Source organism: Neurospora tetrasperma (assembly GCF_000213175.1).
Source record: "Neurospora tetrasperma FGSC 2508 unplaced genomic scaffold NEUTE1scaffold_3, whole genome shotgun sequence".
NCBI classification, from domain to species: Eukaryota; Fungi; Ascomycota; class Sordariomycetes; order Sordariales; family Sordariaceae; genus Neurospora; species Neurospora tetrasperma.
The window spans coordinates 2,322,348-2,337,255 of NW_009799101.1; the positions used below are offsets into that span (position 1 = coordinate 2,322,348).

At 51.7% G+C, this 14,908-nt stretch overlaps 4 protein-coding genes across 4 annotated transcripts; 3 read left to right on the top strand and 1 right to left on the bottom strand.

Annotated features, from left to right (window-relative positions):
• Positions 1 to 1,007: 1,007 nt before the first annotated feature.
• Positions 1,008 to 5,370, top strand: NEUTE1DRAFT_122149 (uncharacterized protein; the record flags this gene model as incomplete). The annotated part of the gene is made up of 2 exons (XM_009852580.1): positions 1,008 to 3,772; positions 3,825 to 5,370. The coding sequence occupies 2 exons, from the start codon at positions 1,151 to 1,153 to the stop codon at positions 5,034 to 5,036; spliced, it is 3,834 nt and encodes a 1,277-aa protein (XP_009850882.1).
• A 1,116-nt stretch (positions 5,371 to 6,486) lies between these two features.
• NEUTE1DRAFT_100683 (uncharacterized protein) lies at positions 6,487 to 8,150 on the top strand (the record flags this gene model as incomplete). The annotated part of the gene is made up of 3 exons (XM_009852581.1): positions 6,487 to 6,686; positions 7,718 to 7,865; positions 7,905 to 8,150. The coding sequence occupies 3 exons, from the start codon at positions 6,487 to 6,489 to the stop codon at positions 8,148 to 8,150; spliced, it is 594 nt and encodes a 197-aa protein (XP_009850883.1).
• Positions 8,151 to 11,817: 3,667 nt separating this feature from the next.
• NEUTE1DRAFT_146316 (uncharacterized protein) lies at positions 11,818 to 13,066 on the bottom strand (the record flags this gene model as incomplete). The annotated part of the gene is made up of 2 exons (XM_009852582.1): positions 11,818 to 12,224; positions 12,286 to 13,066. 2 exons carry the CDS (start codon positions 13,064 to 13,066, stop codon positions 11,818 to 11,820), a joined length of 1,188 nt encoding a protein of 395 aa, XP_009850884.1.
• A 737-nt stretch (positions 13,067 to 13,803) lies between these two features.
• On the top strand, positions 13,804 to 14,107 carry NEUTE1DRAFT_100685 (uncharacterized protein; the record flags this gene model as incomplete). The annotated part of the gene is made up of 2 exons (XM_009852583.1): positions 13,804 to 13,819; positions 13,965 to 14,107. The coding sequence occupies 2 exons, from the start codon at positions 13,804 to 13,806 to the stop codon at positions 14,105 to 14,107; spliced, it is 159 nt and encodes a 52-aa protein (XP_009850885.1).
• Positions 14,108 to 14,908: the final 801 nt, after the last annotated feature.

The window sequence follows — 14,908 nt, forward strand, 5'->3', positions numbered from 1 at the left end:
TTCATTCCGTTTCCGTCGTCCACAAGGATATCTGGTATTCTTCTCCCCCTTTCTCAGATTGCCCAAACTTTCCAATCTTCTCCTACCTCTTCATATCCATCTGTCCATCTATCTACTACTGCGCCTCCTTGAGTTCTCTCCTGCATCTATGTATTTGAAATTCGCTTGGTCGTGTACGTATGTAGCCCCCCCCCCCCCCCCCTTCTCTCCCTCAATGCATGTGAGGTTATTCAGGGGTTTCTTATTGGCGAAGAGGTTTGTCTTGGCGGAGGTTGTTTGTTCTCAGCTTTGACCAGCCAATCAAAGTCGTTAACCAGGGGCAAAAGAGTGGGCGTGCACGGGTTCCCTGTCGTTCGGAATAGTGTATGTATTCACTTGTAGTCTTCAGCCTCCTCGAATCTGGCTGTGCGCTCGTTCATCAGTCTCGGTGGCAAGACTGGTTGTGATGTTTAGAGGCGTTAAACGAACAAACTGGTGCTCGCAGTTGTCACTTGACAGACTCACTCGTGATAGTGGTGCTGACACTGGATACTTGCACAGAAAGAAAAGGTCATCATCGGTGGGGCAAGCTACATGCATAGCCTGCCGCGACGGTACGGGGTGGGTCTCTCTGCCGGGACCTGGACGCATCTTGATCAGCGGGATCCGGTTCTCGACTTGGTTCCACTTCCAGCGACACAAACGCGACGTGCACCGGGCTCTTCCTGAGTGCCATCTCAGCTCCCATCAACCACCCACCATTATCCAAGGCCGAACCATTCCGACACATCGACTTACGGGAATTCACTGAAGTACGAGCCCAGCACACACGGCATTCCCCCCATTGATACAAGCGCTCAGCTACGAAACTTTTGTTACCTTGCCTTCAGTTTTTCTTCCTTCCGCCTCGGCTGCTTTCGCCAACTCGTCGCCTGCACAGAAGCGCAATGCACCGTGACCCCTCCTAAACCGTTGCTAACAGTCATCACATTTCGAGCATACAATTATATCTGCGACTCTACCCGTTCAACTCCCAAGGCTACCGATTACCAAGCTCGGGCACGGCTGCGAGCGGGATCACTTCGGCGACTCGTCACCCTCTCCCGCGCCCCTGTCCGTTTATAATATCCCCAAGCTGCGCGGCACCAACAATCCTCACCAGTGATTCACAATGGTCTCAGCTGCCCTTAATGGCGCTGCCGCCAACGGCCGTGGTGTCTCTCCTGCCTCGTCCGTGGGAGGCTCTAATAGCTTTCCCAAGAGCAAGCGCTTCACCGACATCCCCTCTACCATCGACATTCCCGTCCAAGACCAAGATGACGAAGCTGTCGAAATCGACCTTGAAGTCCTCGCCGATGACCCGACCGAGCTCTGCACCCTTTTCGAGATGGAAGGCGCCGCCCGGACATATTGGATGACAGTGTCCCTTGCCTACGCCAAGCAGAAAAAGATCGACTTCGCCATCGAGATGCTCATTAAAGGAGCCAACGCCATGCAGGCCAACAACCCCAGGGAGAAGCTCAGTATCGTCTCAGCTCTCTGCTGGATGTATTTGTGGAAGAGCAGGGAGGCACCCAGGGTAGCCCCCGAGGGCGCCCTTGTCTCCGAAGCAAAGACCAAGGAATACTACCTCCAGCTCGCTACCCAGAGCCTCAACGAAGCTTCACGCATCAACCCAGCGTTCCCTCCGCTCTTCCTGGCTCGTGGTGTCCTCCAGCTTCTGAGGGCATCCCTCCAGCCACCATCAAAGGCTCCCGGAGCAGTCGACCCCGAAAAGACCGAAACCCTGCGCGCCGCCCTTAAATCTTTCGACGATGCCCTCCGAGTTTCCAGCGGCAAGAACATGCTTGCCGTTATTGGCAAGGCCCGCGCACTCTTCTCGCTTGGCAGATATGCCGACGCCTTGGTCGCCTATCAGGACGCCCTAGCCAGAGCCCCAGATCTCGTCGACCCCGACCCGCGAATTGGCATTGGCTGCTGCTTCTGGCAATTAGGATACAAGGATGACGCCAGGATTGCCTGGGAACGAGCTCTCGAGATCAATGCTGAGTCCAAGGTCGGCAACATTCTGCTAGGTCTTTACTACCTCGACGCGAGCGGACACGTCCCCATCAATAGCCCGGAATTCATCAAGCTGTACAAGAAGGCTATGACCGAGTACACACAAAAGTCCTACAAGCTTGACAAAGATCTTCCCCTCACATGTGCCACATTTGCCAGCTATTTCCTTTCGCGGAAGCAATTCGATCATGTGGAAGCTCTTGCCCACAAGGCCATACAGTTTACTGACGTCAACGCCATTGCGAGCGATGGTTGGTACCTGCTCGCGCGCAAAGAACATTACGCCAATAACCTCGAACGTGCCGCCGATTACTACCGTCGTGCGGATGACGCCCGAGGTGGCACTGAACGCGGCTACCTGCCGGCCAAGTTCGGTGCGGCGCAGCTGTCCGTCATCAAGAACGACCTAGGTGAAGCCAAACTTCGCCTCGAGAAGATGATTCAACAGTCTAAGAACTATGAAGCCATGATCCTGCTCGGCAACTTGTATGCCGAGGAGGTTTTCGCCAACCAGTTTGCCCCGGTCAAGGAGGATAAGTCCGCCGAGGCAAAGAAGGCCATCGGCCTGCTGGAGAGCGTGCGGACGGCGTGGAAGGATCCTAAGAAAAGCCTCGCGCCAGATGCCGCTGTGCTTCTTAACCTAGCCCGTCTCTATGAGACCGAGAACCCCGACAAGGCCCTCCAGTGCCTTCAGCAAGTCGAGCAGCTGGAGCTTGACCAGGTTCCCCAGTCAGAGCGCCCGGATGAAGTTGAGGGCGAAGCCGCTATCAAGGCTGCGCTCCGGAGGTTTCTCCCGCCGCAGCTGTTGAATAACATCGGCTGCTTCTACTACCAGGAAGAAAAGCACGAGCTTGCGAGCGAACTGTTTGAGGCTGCACTCAGCTCTTGCATGAGAATTGGTGAGACGGACGATGACACTGACACCGACGCCTTGGTTACCACCATCAGCTTCAATCTTGGCCGTAGTTACGAGGCTCGTGGCATGTCTGAGAAGGCCGTTGAGGTGTATGAGGGCTTGCTGAAACGCCACGATGACTACACTGATGCTCGTATCAGGTTGGCCTACATCAAGCTTCGGAATAACCCCGGCACCAAGGAAGGCCCGGATGCAGTCGCCAAGTTGTATCAAGAGAACTCTTCCGACCTTGAGGTGCGTGCTCTGTACGGCTGGTTTCTCGGGAAGCTTAGCTCCAGGAAGCGACCCAACAACATCGCCGAAGACCCAGAGCAACGCCATTACAAGCACACCCTGCAGAACTATGATAAGCATGACCGCTATGCTCTCGTTGGCATGGGCAATCTACACCTTATTTCTGCTAGGGAAATGCGTCGCGAGTCGGAGGCAGACAGGCAGAAGCGGAGTGCCGCCTATAGCCGTGCTGTTGAGTTCTTCGACAAGGCACTCCAGTTGGATCCCAAGAACGCATACGCAGCCCAGGGAATTGCTATTGCACTCGTGGAGGACAAGAAGGACTACAAGGGGGCATTGCAGATCTTCATCAAGGTTCGCGAGACCATCAAGGACGTCCACGTCTTTGTCAACTTGGGCCACATTTACGCCGAGTTGAAGCAGTTCACCAAGGCTATCGAAAGCTACGAGATCGCGCTTGGCAAGGAGGGCAAGGCAAAGGATGCCAACATTCTCTCATGCCTTGGTCGTACGTGGCTGAACAAGGGCCGCGCTGAGCGTAACCTGGACGCTTACAAGACAGCATTGGAGTATGCGCAGAAGGTACGTTGATTCCAACACCAAAGTTGAAGGCAGTGACTAACGCCTTTTCCAGACCCTAGAAGTTGCCCCTGAGCAGGTCCACTTCAAGTTCAACGTTGCTTTTGTGCAGATCCAGCTCGCCTCGTTCATCAACGGTCTGCCTGAGCACCAGCGTACCTCTACCCAACTCGAGGAAGCTGCCTCTGGTCTCGAGTCCGCTATCACCGCCCTCGATGAGATCGCGGCCTCGGACCATCCACCTTATCCAAAGCATGATATCGAGCAGCGTGCCAACATGGCTCGTAACACTCAACGTAAACAGCTCGAGCGTGCCCTCGCCTCCCAGCGGGACTACGAGTCAAAGAACAAGGAGAAGCTCCAACTAGCACTTGAGCAGAGACAAGTAGCACTCAAGAAGAAGGAGGAAGAGATTCGCAGGAAAGAGGAAGAGGAGCGCGAGCGCCAAGAGAAGATCAAGCGCGAGAGAGAGGAGATCGCCGCCCGTGACCGCAAGTTAGCTGAGCAGAGAGCCGAGGAAGACCGACAGCGTAGGGAGGCCGAGATGACCACCGACAGCGAGACCGGCGAAAAGATCAAGAGACAAAAGATTAAGAAGGCCAGCAGCACGCCTGCCAAGCGCGAGAGAGGTGGCGAGGAGCGGGAGCGGAAGGGCCGTGCTCAGAGGAAGAAGAAGACGAGCCGGAGGGACCGAGACAACGACGATAGTGACGGCTCAGGCTCGGATGCCGAAGAGGGCGGCAGGAAGAGCAGACCACCCAAGAAGAAGCAGAGGCTTACCAGCAGGAAGACTGAGCCCACTGGCAAGTACAAGAGTGCCGAAATTGTGGTTGATAGTGATGAGAGCGACGAGCCTGGTATGGAGATGGATGCTCTCGAGAGGGCTGAGAGGGCCCTTGAGAAGAAGCAGAAACGCAGCCATTCTCCCCGTAGTGGTGGGGAGTACGATGATGACGAGGATGAGCAATCCAGGAGGGGCAGGAGCCGGTCAGAGGAGAGTGTCGATCGGATGGAAATCGATGACTCCAAGGCCGATGTTGGTGGTGATGATGAGGAGGAAGAGGCCACAGTCTCAACAAGACGCCAGAACAAGCGATCGAGGAGAGGCAGGATCCTGGATGACGATGACGATGAAGACGAGGATGAGAGTGGAGCAGCCGCTGAGGCAGATGCGGAAGAGGGTGGTGATAAGGACGAAGTAAAGGAGGCGGCTGGCTCGCCTGCAGCTTCTCCTGCCAAGGCCGCCGCCAATGATGACGAAGAGTAAAACGCCAAGGGGGCGTGTGGACAAAGTTATGAGAATGCGTAAAAGGAGTTTAAGGGAGAAGAAGTGTTCACCGTTCACTTCGCATTGTCGATCTGCTTTTGATAATTTGTATAGCTTCGAGGTAGCTACACGGTAAAATGGTCATGAAAAAGGGCGTAATACATTTTCTTTCGGTTTCTGTCGATTTCGTTTCCAGGTCCCATGCTGTCTTGTCAGTTTGTGTATCAAGATCAATGTCTCTTACGTTCGCTAGTCCAAGGACTCGAAAATATCGCATGATGAGAAAGGGGCATGAAGGCACAGGGGCGGATTCCAAAATAACAGTAATGTTTTGTCTAGGAGCCAGTGTTATTTTCTTCCTCCTTCCTACTACATGGTAATATTATCTTGACATTTATTACAAGTCGCGGGCTTAATCGCGACCAGTTTCCTATGTCTTAATAAACCTGTGTTTTCGTTTCATCAAGTTCGTATTTCATATACATCGTTTTCGTTAGCACTAACTTTGATGAGACCAAGATGAACGAACAACTGGACATTTGCACATAGCTTTCATGGCATGATGTAAGCCTGATGCTAATTCAACCATGAAAAAAAAAAAAAAAAAGTAGAAGAAAAAAACAAAAAGAAACCCGGGAGATTCTCCCTAGGTAATGGGCCGGAGATGAGAGTTCGTGAGAGAAATGACAAAACGAAAAAAGAGAACTCCGGTACGGGGAATCGAACCCCGAGCTTCGCGGTGAAAACGCGATATGTTAACCGTTACACTATACCGGATCTTGTTGCCAATTAGGGCTTACGTTATAGCCTATAGAGAGCAAATGATGTGCTCCACTACTCCGCGTTAGTCGCGCCGGCTTGGTTCGTTGTACGCCCGGACGTTTCCCAGTTTCCGTACAAGAAACACCCTATATGCACGAATCGTCAGGCTTCCAGCGAGCTTCACTTTGTACAGAGTGTATCTGTATAACAATGTCCGTTCACACAACACCATTCACCAATCCGCAACGTTCACCATCAATAAATCGGGTGATAGAGCCTCCAAGAAAGCAACCTTCACTCACGTCACTTTATCTTATTCTTTTGGGAATTGTTCCTTGCTTGAAATTTTTTTTCTCTTGTTCTTGTCCTCGGTTTCACCGAATAATGCCTCCTGTTCACCCATACCCCTACCTCTCTCATCCAACCAAAAGCCGCGAAACTCGCCAGGCACATGTCGGTCTGCCGTCCCTGTACATGATATGACACCCTACATAAACCATGCTTCCTCATTATCGCTCTCCTTCTCCTCCTCCGAGGGTTTCTTCAGAGGCAGACCTTAGAAAAGGGGTATCCATGTCAAAGTTGCATGTCTGGCAGGCAGATAACCCTCCAGCCCTCTTGTCTATCGGGTATTGGTAACACGCACGCCCTCACACTTGACACAACCAGATTTCAGCAATGGCCCATTATGCCAGCGGTTGGAGTACGAGGGCAGATCCGAAAATGCAGGACGATAAAGCCATACGAGACACAGCATAGATTGAAATATGAGAGGCCAAGAGGCCATCAGGCCAGCGCAACCTTGAGGAAACACAGCACAACAACAATCAGATGCCTGTCATGTACCGAAAGAGAGGCGGTCAAGGATCCGAAACGTTCTGTGAGTGAGTGAGTAAGTGAAGGAGGGTCACTGACTTTTCACAGATGGTAACAGCAGCGACAACCGGCAGCGACAAGAATGCATTGTCCATTTGGTTTTGTCGGCCCCTCCCTTTTTCCACAAACACCAGATAGCAAAGGGTACCGGAATGCAAGGAACACCAAAAGGATCACGCGGACACTTAAGCTGTCGTTTTGCAGCTGCAGTTGTGTCGAGGCACTCCTTCTGCGTCGCCTGCTCTGCATTTTGTACCTTTCGTAATGTCGATACAGTTCAGGTCATATTACCATATCAGAACTCTTGTGCTGCCATTCAAGACAGGGAAAGTCAAGTCCAGGCAAGTCAAAGCTCGGGAATTCTCTGTCAGCCAAGGTTTGGGATCTTGTGAGAGTCGAGAGTGACTGACTAGCTTGACTTGACTGCCATGACTGCTTACCGCAAACTCTCAGTCAGTCACTCAGTCAGTCGGCCAATCAGTTAGGAGTCCTGTCTACCTGTCTGCCTCAGCTGCCTCGCCGGCACAATCTGACAGTTATCTTGAACAGATGTATCTCGTGGTACCTTCCTGCTGCCCGTCTGTTTCTCACACATTGTCCAACAAGGTTGTCATCAAGCAGAGACGAGCCGGGGGCGGGGGGAAGAGACATAGAAAAAGGCCAGCCTGTGTTCAGACAGTACTCTGGGTGGATGGATGGATGATTTTGGGTCTGATGGAATGGGATTCTTGTTGCTTACTCCAGATCATACCGCTTTGTCGTTTTCCTTGAGGTGCCGCCTGAGGTGGAGGTGGAGGTCAGAACAGGGTGAGAGATGAATCCCAAAACTCAACCCGGGTCAATAAACTCCATTCCGCGCGTGTCCAGTGCCTCTCACCCATTCTGCCATCGTCTTTCCCTTTCTTCCTACCTTCCTTCTGTGGCCGTTCGGTAACATTGGAGGGTAAACAGGCAATATCTTTCCCACTCGCCCGAGTCCATCGCTCCACGCCGCCGCCGCAGCTGCCACCACCAGCGTGGTGACAGAACAAGCGGTCTGTCAGCGATCGGGAACCGCTTGTTTCACTGGTATATGGCCGAAAATGGATTATCCCGGCATCTTTTGTTGCCGAGACGAGCATGCGCGCCCGGGACAAGGACAACTTTCGCTGGAGATCTGTGCCACCAGAAGATCGGATGGGTGACAGCAGCGTCAAAAGCAGCGTCAAAAGCAGCAAGCGACATGAGTAGGCTGCCGTGTCGTGTCATGCCGTGATGTATGTCTCTGGTGTCGTAACCCCCCAAGAAGATGTTTGGTTGAGTAAGGGAGTTAGTTGGCCCGGCCCACTGGCGGACGGCCTGTTATGGACTGCCCCGTCCTGCTGCGTCAGGGTGTTACAATGGAGTGGCAAGATCTCGCGCAAGCAAATCGAAAACCTGAGGAGTGTCGTTGAAATCGAAAGGGAGGGAAAGAAGCATGACGCTTGTCTCGCTTGACGACGGAGGGGTCTAGAGCCAATCAGGAGGGCGGGGAGATGTCAGAGATCTCGGAGCCGGGAGTTGCGGGCCAAATCTCTCCGAAACGTCTTTGAGAAGGAGCAGATAGTTCATGGAGAAGGAACATAGCCGCACACGCGGTATTCGGACAGGAGTTGAGGCAATTGGTACCCAACCAAGCCTTTACCCATGCAGTCGTTGACGGGCTCTGGTGCAACTACCATATGCCTTCTTTCTCTCTGTGCCGCTTCTCGTCAGACAAAGAGAATCACAAACTGGTTTCCTCGTGCTAGAGACGTCGACACAAACTGTCAACAGTCGCTTGGCAAGACGCGGGTTGCGGGAACCTCCTCCAACTAGAACAACGGCGGAAACTCGCGGCAGCGAAACCTTCCTCCCTTGAGCACACCGCAATTCTGGCCCCAGGACCACTCTTGTGGCTCTCTTCCCTGTTCCAATAGCTCCCAACTTGAAAAGATGTGCTGAAAGCATAAGACAGAAATTGTCTTGTATGACACGCCAGTTCCCGTCTGTCTTAGCTGGACCTTGTTCTCGGTAGAAGGAGTCATGTAGCACTCCGGCTGCCTGGGGCCTAGCTTTTGCCAGCCACAGTAATCCATGACTTCACTCGAGTGCTGGCGCTTCTTGCCTTTTGCGCCAAACGTGGTTGTCGCCGTGGTAGATTGCGGGAATTATGGTCAGGCTCTGGCCATGACCAGAGAATGGCTGCGAAAGTTGCAATGTTCTAGACGGCCCTGCCACTGACGGTATTGACAGGCTTGTGAGACATATACCTCTACATTGCCACGTTCCAACAAGATAATACTTCTCTACTAACACAAGGAAAGCCGTGTGCTGTATGATGGCCGCCGGTGACAGTTTCGCGTGACAAGCGGTCGGGAATCGTGAGGTATAATGAGATTCTCATTAGAAAACAAACTTTTCTCTTGTAAAACAAACCAAAGAAAATGGAAGGTTTTTTGTCATATTTTTGATGGGGGGTTGGATTAGAAGAAGGTGAGAATGAATCCAAAAAAGAAGAAGATAGAAAATTGAGTGTCTGTTTGCAGGTTTCCGTCACTCTGGGACTGCAAGTAACTCCTTTAAGTGTTGAGGAGGGGGGAGGTGGAAGACAGCACCTGCCCGACAGGTTCTTTTGCAAAAACCAGACGCAGCTGCAACCCACCGACCCACTCGCAGACCTCCCCGGCCTCTACGAATCATGGTCATTGAGGAAGCAATCGATAGAATTACATGATGAATGTAAGTGGTTGTTGCTATTCGGTGATAAGAAAAAGGACAAAGAAAAGGAAGACCAACGCCAAATTGACAGAACTCACCACAAGCAGTGGAAAAAGCTCAGCGAGGGCATCGTCGGATTACAAACCCGAATATTTAAGTGAGGAATGGGAACAGGAGTGAGAGTTCTACCCAAAGGAAGCACAACGTGTGGCTTTTAGAGGTTAGCAGATTTGGAAAAGAGAGCACCGAAGGAGGCTTCAGGCCTGAGCTTTTGGATTGGCTGTGAAGGGATGAAAATGACTAGTAATGGCTTCAAAAGAGAGCCGCCCGGGGTCAGGGAATGGCTCATCCTGTACAAGAGGTATCGTGGTGGGTTATATTTTCGGAAATCGTTGGCTTGCGCCACAAATTGTCCTTTTTTTTTTTTTCTTCTTTTTTTTTTTTTTTTTTAGGCATGAGGGGTCCGGGCAGTCATGGTTTGTATGGTAGATCTGGGTGATGTAGGTGAGAACTGATGCATGCAGAGATTCTGTACCCAACGTCCGGCGGGCGGAAGACACTGAGCATTCTACCGTAACATGGTATTTTGCTGACGATCTGTTGCGTCTTGTTCAGTTTCAGTTAAATGGATCAATCATAGTGGTGAAGATTAAAGTTATGGATGTCCTTATTGTTCTTGTACATAATATGTTAATGATATGATAGCAAACCAAGTTCATACCGGTGATAGTAAGAAATATAAAACCTGGTGATGAGAGCAAAGTAACCGTGGCAATGATGCCAACATGCGGTTGAATATACATCGAAAAAATTCAAAAAAGTATCACTTCTCATCCATTATTTGCTTGCAGTTCTACGAGACTTTTCGAACCCCACACGTCGACATGTGCAGCCAGAGGTAGAGGTATGCAAGCCATAGAAGCATCGATATCGGACATACAGATGATGCGAGTTTATGCATAGAAGTAGGTATGTAAGCACCGAGAAAGAGCGCCCCTCAATTCCATCAGGCAATGTCGAGAGGTCTGGTTGTCATCCATTTTCTCGCCAGCTGTCTCTGGGACGGGCGCCCCTTCGCAACCTCGGAACAATAAAGCATCAGAGATAGGAAGAAACAGGGGCCTGAACCCCATGAACAGACATCAAAGAACTCCCCGTCATGGCAACAAGCATGCTTTGGTATCCAACCTACCTGAAGGACCAGTTTCCGATGCCAGACATGGATGGAATCTGGGCAAGGTCCGACGTGTTCGGTTTCGATGCATGTACCCATCTACCTTGACCCATCCCCACCATCCAACCCGGTAGGTAACCCATAACCCACAAAGTATCCATTTTGTTCACACAATCATCATTCATTCATGTTCTAGCCCAGTCCAGTCCAGCCGCCCACACTCGCCCACACTCGTACACATACACCTCGAGCAAACAGACCCTTGCTCGGTTTGACGCTTTTGTGTCCCCAAGGCCCAGATAATCCTTTGATGCATGTCTTGACGTCCAACATCTGGGGCGGGCTTGGTGAGCCTGGTCCTAGAAAATGGCTTACATGCACTGGTAGCGGTAACAGAGGATACCACGTCCATGGTTCATGTAGGGTAGCAACTGGTAGAAGAATGATGCCCGTTGTCACTGTCCATCTTCTTTTACTAGCCAAAACTACCTACAATTACGGGCAAATCGTGACTTGACTTGTTCGCGCACAGTGACTTTGCGGGTTCGAAAACACTAGGTGGGTTTTATACAACCTGAACTGCCTGCTGTCTATCTTCTTTCTACCTGCCTGCCTGACTCTCATCACAGTCCACAGAGTATGCAGGATGGAAAACGTGAAGCGGGTAACATATTATCAACGAACAAATCACTCCTGGAGAAGATCAACCGAGAGGTTGTCAGAAGTGTGTTGTTTACGCTATGCTTGAGTAACTAATCTAAGCAACTAAGACTAGTAGTTTTGATAACCTGCTTCATCCCCCATACATGTTTTCGCTCCGTTTTGTTCCATCACGACTTACGCCACCACGACATAGCCGCGTCGCCAAAAGGGCCACTGCATTACACCATAGCGATTCTCGTCAGTGTCGAAAAGCCATCGAGAAAATTCACTCAACGTGTTGTCAGGGACGACAGGGGCGCCGCGTTCTAGCCCCGATGGATATCTATCCAAGCCGAAACGCCAAATACGCTGTGAATAATCGTAGGGTATAATCTGCCACCCAAAATGCCATCCTAAAGAAGGATGTGCCAAAAGAAAAAAAAATTTGAAAAAAAAAAATAAAAATTGAAGCAGGGACAGAAAGAACCAGATGACTTAATCCCTTGCTGTCAAATGCTGTCCAGAACTCCTACCATGCCGTGACATAAGATTCTCAAGAAAAGATATTAAGCGCTTGGGGGGGAAAATGGCTGTGACGGCCCCGAGAGGTTAAATGCTGGCGTGGTGCCCATGGCCATGTCCATGCCCATAGCTTTGGTAACGAGAATCCATTTCATAAGACTCGGAGCTCTCCCGGCTGCTGTAATCAAGGACGCCTCTGTCGCTCATGGGGGTGGCATATTGCGGTGGTCGGACATCCGCGTCAGATTCCGGGCAATTGAGAAGGTGGTTGATTGAGGGCTCGACACTGACGCTGCGGCGGCTGGGCACGCCACGGCCTGGACCTGAGCGGCTGTAGTGTCTCGTGTGGGAAACCGAAACCGGTCGAGTTCGGCGGGCGATGGGTGACGAGTTGGGACGATAATGCTTCGCGGCCTCGGTTTCGGCCTTTGCCTGTTCGATGAGGAGGGGGACTTTGCGGCGACGGGCGTTGATGAACCAGTTCGAGATTTGATCTGAAAAGCCAACAGTCAGTAAAGTGGTACTTACGAAGGAGACGCTGTCGGATTGTCTTACTCATCTGCATGTTTGTTTCTCTCATCATTTTTTGCTTCTCATCTTCGGTCGGATAGGGATGGTTTAGATGGCCGTACAGCCAAGCGTACAGCTTCTCCGTAACCTCCTTGGGAAGATTACCACGTCTCTTGTTCTTGCCCCCATCGCCGCCCCGAGGGCTCACCGCAGAATCAGAGTGGCCCCCCCAAGGATGATCATAGTGCAAGCGCTCGCTGCGGGCACGCTGTTCGTAGAAATTCTGCTGGGATCCGGGTTGAGGGAAGGGCCCATGACGGTGTTCTAGTGGGGGGTAGTAGGAGTCTTGAGGATACCCGTGAGGAGGGTAGCTATCCTGACGGTATATGGACTGATGTTGGCCATACTGAGGGTAGCCACGCCGTGGCTCGCTGTTTTGATGATAGCCGTTGTGTTGAGCAAAAGCGTCCGACGGTGGCAGACGCGGAAGCGGGCCATCTAGATAGGTACGTGCTCCGGGATCTTGCTGGCCATGACTATGTTGCGGAAAGACATTGATACTGGGGCTAGAGCCCGTTGTTGGCAGACGATCAGTGGTGTATCCTTGGGAGTTTCCACCATCAATAGTATCCTTGTGCGCCTGAGATTGCCGGCGCCCATAGTCCATGTCCAGCTTATCAAAATCTGGAATAATGGACCGGATGGGTGGCAGTGCTGAGCCAGGAGATGGAAGCGACCGCGGGTCGCTCTGTGAGCTACTCACGTTCAGGCCATGCATTGTCTGAGGCTGGTGGTGCGGTGGACGGTGATAGAATGATGTCGCCATCTTGGATGAAGTAAGAAATATCGAACTGGGAGGGCAATGGTCTCGCGGAACGTTGTGATGTGGTGTTGTCAGATGTCAGGCGCCCGTTAGACACAGGGTAGTGCTTCTATAGGAAATGGACGACTAGCGGCAACGAAGCCAGCGTGTGCTAACACTCGATTTGTCAGTTTTATCTGTCTTGACCGTTTTGTGTCAGAGGCACGTTACCTTTGGTCTTCGATGTTGATGGAAGAGCGGACTCAAGAGTGTTTGTGGGACAATATGGCACAGTGAAGAGTGACAAGGAGTGAAGGAAAAGGGCCCGGGTTTTCTCTGGGAGGATAGGTATTTTATAAAAAGTTCAAAAAGAAAAGAAGCCCAATGTTAATTGATAGCCTTCAACTCATTGACTGCGGCGGAATTCCGAATAGGTAAATAGCACGAAGGTGCAGAATTGACTCGATGACACTCGAGGCTGTTGGCATCGATGTGTATTGATATGTCGAGTGTCGACTTCTCTTGGCGTACACCTCTCGGAGCTGCAATATGGAACCTTTGTTGCTGGATATGTTGTTCGGAATTGTTGTGTGCAGATATGTTGAACGCACTTGCTGCAGGATGCCTCTGGATCGCAAGTAGCCTTCAATGTGTCATTCGAGTGGTGTTCTGCGCTTTCCCACCGAGCTTCTCTGGCGGTTCTCACGGATGCTGCGTCTTTGCGAGAGGGCGCGCGCGTGTACCATCCATAGGCGGATGCAATGTCCTTCGTAGTAGGTATGTATCTCTGGACGGAAAGGCGCCCAGTAGACACCGTTGTCAGGAGTCCCCCGGCATGTCGAACCCACGGCTCATAACGAACGAAAGAGAGAGAGGGGGGAAAAAAAAAGTGAAAACCGGGGATGGGTTTTGGTGACAATAGACGGACGACATGGACAGGGTCCCAACACTGGTCGTCTCGGCATCACGCAACCTCTCTTAAGTGCTCTACTAGAGGTTGAAGACATGTGGTATGGTATTGTAACAGGTCCGTACTGTATTGCCGGGGTGTCGCAATACAAGTAATTACGTAGCATGGCGCATGGTTTGGCTGAGATGACAATGCCGGTCGGTGCATGCACCTACCGGACAAGGGGCAAGGAGCACGGCCCAAGGTACTGCGGTACAGTGGTACTTTGGTCGGTACCCACGTCCCGGACATCCCAAGAGGCAACTTGTACCTTCCTTCACCTATCCCCCTCACATGCCAACAATTGTTGGTTGTATGATACGCTCGTGGACGGGAATGCGGGAGATAGAGGGACCAGAGCCAAGTTATGCAATTCCTACAACTTGTAACCTGTGTTAAAGGCCCAAGCCTCCAACACATATAGGAGCGCTCTTTCCCCGACACATGCCTCTATTCATGATACAGGCACCCGCAGACCCAAGACCGACACTTAGGGAGAGAGAACTGGTTTTCAAAACGCAAAACACGTCACAGCTTCGGCCGGGAAGCCATGCTGTGCACGCGTGTATCGCCGAGGAAAGATGCCGCCGGGCGTGCCGTCCCGCACCCTGTCGAACTTGTTTAGGTGGCCTTGAAGCTTCGAAATGGCAGCGGAAAATCTGAGGACTGCACATCATCGGTGGTCATCTGCTAGCGCGTTCAGAACCGTGGGTTGAAATCCAGCTCAATAAAGCTCCCGCAGTTTGTGGAGTGGACGAGTCTCTGGGTCTTCCTTTCCCCATGATGGAAAGGCTATGGAAGCTACTCATGATATCGACCGGCGCTGTTTGGTTGATTCCGTCATGACAAACATTTGGCAGATCTGGACACACGGCAGACCCGACATCCACTGCAGACGCAATCCTACGTTGCCGACC